The sequence below is a fragment of the Colletotrichum acutatum genome, assembly GCF_030867785.1.
Source record: "Colletotrichum acutatum strain CBS 112980 chromosome Unknown BDZ83scaffold_65, whole genome shotgun sequence".
Taxonomy (NCBI): domain Eukaryota; kingdom Fungi; phylum Ascomycota; class Sordariomycetes; order Glomerellales; family Glomerellaceae; genus Colletotrichum; species Colletotrichum acutatum.
In genome coordinates this window covers 22982-32787 of record NW_026849059.1, presented here as the reverse complement: position 1 = coordinate 32787, position 9806 = coordinate 22982, and the positions used below count along the sequence as shown (strand labels likewise).

Genomic DNA, 9806 nt, shown 5'->3' with positions numbered 1-9806 from the left:
CCTTTCCCGGCCTATACGATTACCGATCGGGACATTCTACAACGATTATGACTATTCATCATGACGATTGGGATATAACATGACCAGCTTGGCAACCTCGTATAGTCGTTCTTGGAAGCACACTCAACTGCACAGCCTCTTCTACACTCAACTGTACTCGGCCTATCATTCTCTAGCCCAACGATTTTCTCTGAACTCTCGATCTGAGTTGTCGATTCATCTGAACCATTCTCCTTCCAACCAACCCTCCCTTCTATCTTGGCAACTATTACGCAGCCTTGTTCTATTTTCAACTCAGGCTACACCAACATGTCGGGTCAAGATCAAGTACTCGCCTATGTCTTTGGCGACCAGACACATGACATCGCAGACACGCTGCGTAGTCTGGTACAATCCCACCATGATCCACTCGTGATCGACTTCCTTGAGCGAAGCTGTGGAGTGCTGAAGCACGAAGTTGCCCGCCTATCCCCAGAGCAACAGACACTATGCCCACGCTTCGCTACCTTGGCAGATCTGCTGTCATCATACCGTTCCGGTACCCTCAACCCCTGTCTTGTACAAGCCTTGACATGTATTACACAACTTGGCCTCTTCATCCGTCAACATAGCAGCGGATGTCAAGTCTATCCCACACCTGAGAACAGCCTCTTGGCGGGGATCTGCACCGGTGCCTTGGCTGCTGCGGCCGTGAGCTGTGCTCATAGCGCCCCTAGCCTTCTCTCACCCGCGCTCCACGCCGTTGCTGTTGCCGTTCGCTTGGGCGCGCTCGCATGGGACGTCGCTGATAGAATCACCAACAAGCATGAGATATCCGATTCTACCAGCACGTTCGATTCGTGGTCTCGCGCCGTCACTGGATCGAGCCCGAAGATTCTTGCCGACGCCCTACTGCAATATTCTGCGGAGGCTGGCCTGCCCGTGACGACTGCTCCGTATATTTCAGCCATTATTGGACCTAATCAAGCAACCGTCTCTGGACCGCCCGGAGTTCTCTCCAACTTCTTGGCCTCGGCCATCGGCAAGTCCGTTGCACCTACCTCAGCATCGCTGCGCATCACTGCACCATACCATTCTGCACTATTCTATAGTGAGCACGACATCAAGCAGGTCCTTGCTGGTGTTTCACAGAGCAGCTCGTCTCTGGCTCGCATTCCTGTCATCTCCACTAGCACCGAGGGCCAAGTGCTCTCCACCAAGGCAAGCCTCCGAGATGCGCTCGAGCAGGCTGCTCGCGACTGCCTCGAGCGAGAGATGGCGCTTGAGCAATTGCCGGTCCGTATTGCTGAGTATGTTAGACGTTCGGCTAAGACGACGACGGACAGCATCACAGATGTGATTATTCAGCCTTTTGCCTTCCACAGCACGGATCGCCTTGTCTCCCCTGTTCGTCGCCTTCTACCGTCAGACTCCTACTGTGTACAAGAGAGGTCCCCTCTGGGTGCTGAAGAGCTTGCCTCGCTTGCTGGTAATGGTGCTCTCGGTGCCAATGGCGGCGCTTCGAAATCTCCCATCGCCATCCTTGCCGCTTCAGGCAAATTCCCTGGCAATGCTGATACTATGGACGCGTTCTGGGACATCCTCCACAAGGGCGTCGATACTCACGAGATGGTCCCCGCCTCTCGATGGAACGCATCTGCTCATGTTGGCGACACGTCTGTGAAGAACGTTTCTGGCACAGGCTTTGGCTGCTGGCTGCATCAGGCGCCGCAGTTCGATGCCGCTTTTTTTAACATGTCGCCGCGTGAGGCCGCTCAAGTCGATCCTGCTCAACGCCTTGCCCTCTTGACTGCCGCCGAGGCTCTCGAGAAGGCCGGCATCGTGCCTAACCGTACTCCGTCTACTCAAAAGCACCGCGTAGGCGTATGGTTTGGCGCCACTAGCAACGACTGGATGGAGACCAACAGCGCGCAAAACATCGATACCTACTTCATCCCCGGCGGTAACCGAGCTTTTATCCCTGGCCGCATCAACTACCACTTCAAATTCAGCGGTCCAAGTTACACCATCGACACCGCCTGTAGCTCTAGCTTAGCTGCGCTACACTTAGCATGCAATGCTCTATGGCGCGGCGAGGTTGACACCGCCATTGTGGGAGGTACTAATGTCCTCACCAACCCTGATATGACGGCTGGTTTGGATAGAGGCCACTTCCTCTCCCGCACTGGCAACTGCAAAACCTTTGACGATGACGCTGATGGATACTGCCGCGGCGAAGCAGTCGTCACAATCATTCTCAAGCGATTGGATGACGCTCAGAAGGATAAGGACCCCATCGAGGCTTGCATCTTGGGCGTCGCCACAAATCACAATGCTGAAGCAGAGTCCATCACCAGGCCCCATGCCGCTGCCCAGAAGGACCTTTTTGAGCACATTCTCGCCGAGACCAAGGTCAGCTCAAACGACATCAGCTACGTTGAGATGCACGGTACCGGCACGCAGGCCGGCGATGCAGGAGAAACTACCTCAGTTGTGACGACCTTGTCTCCGTTGACGACTCGCGGTACATCTGTCCGTCCAGCCACCAGTCCTCTTCACATTGGTGCTGTCAAGTCCAACGTTGGCCATGGTGAAGCTGCTGCCGGAGTCACCAGTCTTGCCAAGGTCCTGATGATGATGAAGCACTCGACTATCCCTCCTCACATCGGCATCAAGACCAAGATCAACCACAAGCTACCTGATCTTCAAGCCCGCAACACCCACATTGCTACTGTCGCAACTCCTTGGGTTAGACCCGTAAACGACAGCCGTCGAGTCTTGCTGAACAACTTTTCTGCCGCAGGCGGCAACACCGCTATCGTCCTAGAAGACGCCCCTGTTTTCGACAACTACACTGGCCCCGACCCGAGACGTCACCACATCGTGACGCTCTCTGCTAAGACAGGCGAATCCTTAGTCTCTAATATTGGCAACCTTCTTCAATGGCTTGATGGTGCGGCACCGCGTGAAGACCCCAATCTTCTCGCAAAGCTCTCATACACCACCACCGCCCGCCGTATGCATCATCGGTATAGGGTTGCTGTGACTGCTACCAGTATTCCCCAGCTCAAATCATCGTTGCAGAAAGAGCTCGATGCCCGCAGTGGAGGGGAGAAAATTCTGCCTGCCCCAGCCAAGACGCCCGGCTTCGTCTTCACCTTCACAGGCCAAGGCTCGCCGCACGCTGGAATGGGCGCGGACTTGTACGCCCGGTTTGCGTCCTTCAGGAACAACTTGCAGCGCTACGATCACTTGTGTGTACAGATGGGCTTGCCGTCGATTCTCCCTCTCTTTGAGGAACGGGATTACTTCAGCCGCGCTTCCCTTACTGCTCTTCAGTTGGCGCACGTTTCTTTCCAGATGGCTCTTTGCAAGCTCTGGGAGTCGTTTGGCATCACCCCCAAGGCAGTCGTTGGTCACAGTCTTGGAGAGTACGCCGCTCTCTACGCCGCTGGGTCTCTCTCTCAGGCCGGTGTTCTCTATTTGGTTGGAAAGCGATCTCAGCTGATGGAGGAGCACCTGGCCCAGGGAACGCACGCCATGCTCGTCGTCATGGCTGAAGAGGCTACAGTCCTGGCCGCTATTCCTGGTGTTGTTGGTCGCGATCTCGAGGTTTCGTGCCGCAACAGGAAGCACAACATCGTTCTCGGCGGAACCATCGCGCACGTCAAGGAGGCTCGGACAATCCTCGAGTCAAAGGGCATGCGCTGCCACGTTCTTGACACTGCCCACGCTTTCCACACTTCTCAGGTCGACCCTATCCTTGCTCAGTTCCGCAAGATTGCCAAGGGTATTCAAATTCGTCGTCCTGCGATCCCTGTTATCTCGCCTACTCTGAGCAAGGTTCTTCGCGAAGCCACTGATTTTAGCGAGGGCTACTTTATTGAGCATTGCAGAAAGCCGGTCAACATCATGCAGGCCGCATCTGTCGCCAAGGCAGAGGGGATCTTGGATGAGCGCACTATCGCCATTGAGATTGGTCCCGCGCCTGTTGTTGCTCCCATGGTTAAGGAAGTTGTGGCATCTACGATGCAGACATTCGCATCTGCACACAAGACTATCGATACCTGGCAACTGATGACCGATGCCTTCTCCGGCATGTATGCGGCTGGTGCCAATGTAGAATGGTCTAGGTATCATGCCGACTTTCCCGAGTGCCAGCAGGTTCTTCAATTGCCCTCCTACGGATGGACTCTCAAGGAATACTGGATGCAGTACACCAATGACTGGAGTCTCCGCAAGGGTGATGCTCCCGTCATCATGGGGCCTGCCAACCTGGCCTTCTCGTCGATTTACAACGTGGTCAAGAACACTCTTCAGCCAAGCGCTGACGGCGAGGTGGTTGTAGATCTCGACCTTAACGCTGACGATGTGCACTCCATGGCTCAAGGCCACAAGGTCTACGGCGTACCTCTATGCACTCCTTCCGTCTATGCAGATATCGCTCAGATGATTGGCAAGTATGTCAAGCAAATCACGGGCATGGACGTTGACGCAGTGGGAACCGAGGTGGCAGAGATGCACATCCAGAGCGCTCTCGTCGCCAATGATGTCGGTCTCAAGCAAGTCCTTCGCACCGAGGCCAAGTTTGACGCCGCGAAGAAGTCTCTGTTCTGCACGTTCTCTACCCTCGACGGTAAAGACAAGGTCATGGAGCAGCATGCCAACTGTTCGATCCGATTCACAGAAATCGACGATACCAAGTCTCAGTTCGCCCAGGCGGTCTCGGATGCGAAGATTCGCGCGAAAGCCATCCAGGCGCAGGTTGGATCAGACGACAGCACTTTCCGTTTCAGCAAGTCGATGATCTACAAGATGGTTGGCCAGCTTGCCGATTTCGACCCCAAGTATCGCGGACTGTCTGCCATCACTCTTAGCAACAACACCTACGAAGCTGCTGGAACTGTGTCATTCAAGGGCATCCCTGACAATGGGAAGTGGTTCTCTAATCCCGCTTTCCTGGACTCCATCTCTCAATTGGCCGGCTTTGTCATGAACGCCAATGAGTCTGTCGATCTGGACAAGGAGCTTTTTGTCAACCATGGATGGGAATCGATGAAGCTCTTTACTCATAAGCTCGATGCGAACATGACCTATCACTCGTACGTCAAGATGACCGAGGGCAAGGACAAGTTGTGGTCAGGAGATGTCATCATCTTTGATCAGGACCAGAACCTCGTTGGCATCCTTGGTGGGGTTGCGTTGCAGGGCGTCCCCAAGCGCCTTATGGACTACATCATCAACTCGGCCATGAAGAAGGTCTCGGGTGGCTTCTCATCGGCAAAGTCTCCACCGCAAGTACAACAGCCCCAGGCAATTGTTACTTCGGACATGAAGGCGACCTTTGGAGACATCTCTCTGGCTGAGGCACGAGCTGCTCCCGCTGCGCAGCAAGCTGCCGAAGACTCTTGGCCCGTGGCTCTCAAAGTCTTAGCTGAAGAGAGTGGTCTCGACGAGAAGGAGCTGGCTGACGATGTCGCTCTTGCTGACATTGGTATCGACTCACTTTTGTCACTCGTCATCTGCGGCAGACTGCGCGACGAGCTTGATGTTGACCTTCCAGAACGTGCGCTATTTGAGGAGTGTCTCACTGTGGGCGACATCAGGATGCGTGTTTCTGGGACCGCGATCTCATCGGCAGAGTCTTCTGGGCATGAGAGCGATGTCACAAGCGTCGAGTCTGACAATGCGTCGTCGGTGGGCTCGCCTGATCTCGACAACTTGGCGTCGCCTTTCTCAGCTGCCATGACGCCAATCAATGGGCTTGATACCCCTGGTTCCTATTTCGAGGTCATCGACATGAGCGCTGGAGACTTCAAGGGTAAAGCCGTTCCATCGACTCCTGTGGTGTCTACAATTCCACCGGCATGGTCGATGTACCTCCAGGGTTCCCGCACGAAAGCGAAGGAGACTCTTTTCCTTTTCCCAGATGGCTGTGGAGTAGCTACTTCCTACCTAAGTCTTCCGACTATCTCGCCGACTACGGCACTCGTTGGCTTCAATTCGCCCTTTGCAAAGTAAGTAGCAACGTATTCTTTTCTGTCACTTCTTATTCAATACTAACAAGTCGCCCTCTTAGGACTCCCAGCCGCATGTACGACCATACTCTTCGGGAAGTCCTACAATCCTACGTCGCTGGCCTCCGTCAGAAGCAAGCCCGCGGCCCCTACCGTCTCGGAGGCTGGTCAGCGGGCGGCATTCTCGCCTACGCAGTGACCCAAGAACTCGTCGCCGCCGGCGAGGAAGTTACCTCTCTTACCCTCATTGACTCTCCACCGCCCAACAACGGCCTGGACCACCTGCCTGACAGATTCTACGACCACTGCAACAAGGTCGGTATCTTCCGCAACGAGATGCGTCGCGGCGCGGAGCAGTCTGAGCCGCCCGAGTGGTTGATGCCTCACTTCCGCGCCTCGACTGAACTCCTGCATGACTATCATGCTCCTGCCATGTCTCCCGAGGCCGCGAGGAATTTGCACGTAAACATCATCTGGGCAGGGGAGTGCGCTTTCGATGGGGTTCGGTACCCGACCTTACCACCTGCTATGATGGAGGGCGAGGATTGTGAGGGCATGAAGTTCCTCACTGAGAAGAGAAAGAACTTTGGACCCGGGGAGTGGGCCTTGCTGTTCCCTGGTGCGTCCATTACAACTACAGTCATTGAGGGGGAGCATCACTTCAGTATGATGCGAGGTAGCGGTGCAGACAGATTGGTCGATTCTATCAGACGGGGCCTCTAACTTTACCATGTTTCGTTTTGCATTCATCACTAAGTTATACTATTATCTCTGGAGTTCAGGGCGCGCGGACCTTTCCTTTCAGTAGGCGTAAAGGTTGGCATTTTGGAATAGCCCGTTTGCTGGCAGAATCGTCGATTTGATGCATGATCGATCACACAACAGTCTTGAACTTTCCTTTGTAGAGCATAGGAGCTTCATGTAATTACAGTCTAGGATGGGGTTTTTCTTTTTACATTAGTCTTCTATCTAGAAACTCACAGGTTCACACCATGTGTCTCTGGTATCGAATGTCAATGTGTGACTGTGTCGCGATCGGCCATCCAGTTTCTATCAAGATAGTAGCACGCCCTAAAGTGCGGTGCGTCAAGGCGACTTCGTCGTGACGTGAATCTAATCGATCAACGATCTAGAACATTTGATCGTCCAACATCTAGCAAAAGTAAATGATGTGTTTTCTCGACTGTCATTAACTTCAAGTTTTCATCCTTAATGCTGAAAGTAAGACTTTGATACGCTCGCTATTCTCAAACACCCACGTGGGAAGACTCGTCCGCGACGCAAACCGACATCAACTCTGTCCCGACTCTATCCCAAATCGGTCTTGGAATAATAATCCTACACACAGAGTTTCGGAACGCGAAAGCACAGATAGCAATGCTTACTTTCGGCTATCGAATCCGAATCCGGGCACACCTCGGGCTCTCGCGATACCGAATTGGGACCGTGCTCATAGTTCATTTTGCTTTTTTGAATGATTTTTTGAGATGGGTGAAAGTAGGACTAAGCTGAGTGCGGCCATCATGAGACAATCCAACAGTACTAATACTGGGCATGTGTATTGAACTATAGATCCTTGATGATGAACACATCACTCAACTGATCTCCAATCATGACAACTCAGTCATTGCTCGAGCATTAGCAGCAAAGGTAATAATACTTCGCTAGGTTTTACTCAATTTAGGTAGTAGCTAAACACAAGTAGAAACTCTTCCACCTTTGATTCCCATCGGTCTCGATCAACGTAGTAAAATGTAAGGAAATTGAAATTCTTGTGAAACTCTGCACGTTCTCCAACCTTGATTATCAATGTGTAGTCCTCAGTCGTCGTCATCACTTCAGATCGGTCCTGATACCTCCGGTGCTCGGCACCTTTGGCAACTTGAACCCACCCGGAACCTGCTTCTGGAAGACCTGGTGCGGGTCATACTTCTGGCTCGTCGCAAGTAGCTCTTCCAAAGTGCTCTTACTCCGGCGTTCAATGGGATTCTGCCAGCTCTCGGCGTAGGTCGCTTGAAGATAGCTCCTATGTAGCCCCATCTTCTTGGCCTTGGCCTCAGCATCGCCCACCAGCTTTTGTACCGTCTTCTCCACAGCCTCGTCACTGTCCCTCTCGTTCTCATCAACCGAGACACCTAAGTGGATGTAAACGAGGTTTCCCTGCGTTTGGACGGGCCCCAAGGAGTCTACGGCGCCGTTGCGTTCCGACATGATGCTGGGAACAGGCTGGTACGCCATGGCGACCGCGAAGCCGTCGAGATCAAGAAGGGGAGTGAAAGCCGCGTCGGCGAGCTGGAAGAACTCCTCCATCATGTCCGCCGAGGGTGCGAAGCTGACGGTGGCAAAGATCCAGCGCTTCGGGTAGGTTGCGAGCGCAGCGTACTCGCGCGAGATGGAGGTGACGTTATCGACGCGGATGGTGTTCGAGGGACCACCGGGGAAAAGGGGCTTCTGCTCGATGGCGAGTAGTGGCTTGAAGACTTCCGGCTCAATGACGGGCGGATCGCTCTTTGTGTACTGCAAGCTGTTGCCAATGAACCAGCTTCTTGTGGCGTTGCTGAGGACTAGGTTGTTTATGTAGTGCACGTAGGGGTCGTAGGGGTGCCTAGAAGCGAGGGCCTCGTGGGCTTTGAAGTGCTCTTTGCGTGTGGAGATATCGTGGAAGGTTTGGCCGCCCCAGAACTTGCCTTGGGGGAACGTCTTCATGGTGATGGCGGTGACGACGCCGAAGTTGTTGCCGCCGCCGCGTAGGGACTTCCACAGATCGGGGTGCTGGCTTGCGCTGGCGTGGACGATGTCGCCGTTGGCGAGGACGACTTCGAATTCCTCGACCACGTCACAGATGAAGCCGTAGCGAGGAGAGAAGAAGGACGTTCCGCAGTTGAGGACAGCACCGCCCACGCCTACACCTGCGACACGGGCGCCGAGGGTGCTCAGGTCAAAGGGGTCAAGTTGCTCCGTGACCTGGTCCCAAGTCTGGCTGGGGCTCACGGTGATGGTCTTGTGGTCGGCAGATATACCTGTGGCGGGGATATTCTTGAGGTCGATGACAATGCCGTTTTCCATGTTGGCGGCGCCCTTGAAGGGGGTATGGCCGCCACCACGAATAGCGAACTGACATTTACCGTCCCATGCTTCGGCACCGGCCGTGAGTGTGCGGATCGCGAGGGATACGTCGTGGGCTGACTCGGGTATGACCACGCATGCTGGCTTCAGGTCGGCTTCTTTGAGACTGAAGTATGAGCCGATAGATGACTTGTAAGCTGGACCGTTGGGGAAAGCGACGACGTTGTTGCCCATTGATTTAGTCAGAGCCTCGCACTATTTAAGATATCAGTAGGCTGTTTTGGAACGGAGGAATACGAGAAAGAGTACTTACACAAGTCGAGGACGAAGCCACAGCTCCATAAACATTGCTTCCAGGGCTGACATTGCTGCCACCAAGGGCGGATTGCACAGAGCCAACCTGGAAAGATGACAGGCCTGGCAGGCCAAGTAAAATTTGTTGGAGACCTGCACCAAACATGCTTGCTAACTCTTGGAAATGATCTGGCTGTATGTACTATGCTGCAATGGACAATGCTAACATTAACCCCCAGGCCTACTGATGGCGAGGAGGGCTGCGGATTTCATAGCAGTTACTGATCGGGTACTTAATGACTCGGTTTTGACATCTCTGGTCGACTTGCCGAGCTTCGATTGTTTCCCGCCCATTCTAAAATTCCCTTTTCGGGACAACGGGAAATGAGCATACGGTGACTGACCTTGGTGTTCCCGGCCGTGTCCCCGTTTCCCGGGCCGGGCCCAAGC

The 9806-nt window shown here is 53.9% G+C and overlaps 2 protein-coding genes across 2 annotated transcripts; one reads left to right on the top strand and one right to left on the bottom strand.

Moving 5' to 3' along the window:
- Nucleotides 1-1560: 1560 nt before the first annotated feature.
- BDZ83DRAFT_580819 (beta-ketoacyl synthase) lies at nt 1561-6719 on the top strand (the record flags this gene model as incomplete). Its single annotated transcript, XM_060505387.1, has 2 exons — nt 1561-5996; nt 6059-6719. 2 exons carry the CDS (start codon nt 1561-1563, stop codon nt 6717-6719), a joined length of 5097 nt encoding a protein of 1698 aa, XP_060363458.1.
- Nucleotides 6720-7829: 1110 nt separating this feature from the next.
- On the bottom strand, nt 7830-9522 carry BDZ83DRAFT_781371 (FAD binding domain-containing protein; the record flags this gene model as incomplete). The annotated part of the gene is made up of 2 exons (XM_060515549.1): nt 7830-9182; nt 9376-9522. 2 exons carry the CDS (start codon nt 9520-9522, stop codon nt 7830-7832), a joined length of 1500 nt encoding a protein of 499 aa, XP_060363457.1.
- Between the last annotated feature and the right edge of the window lie 284 nt (nt 9523-9806).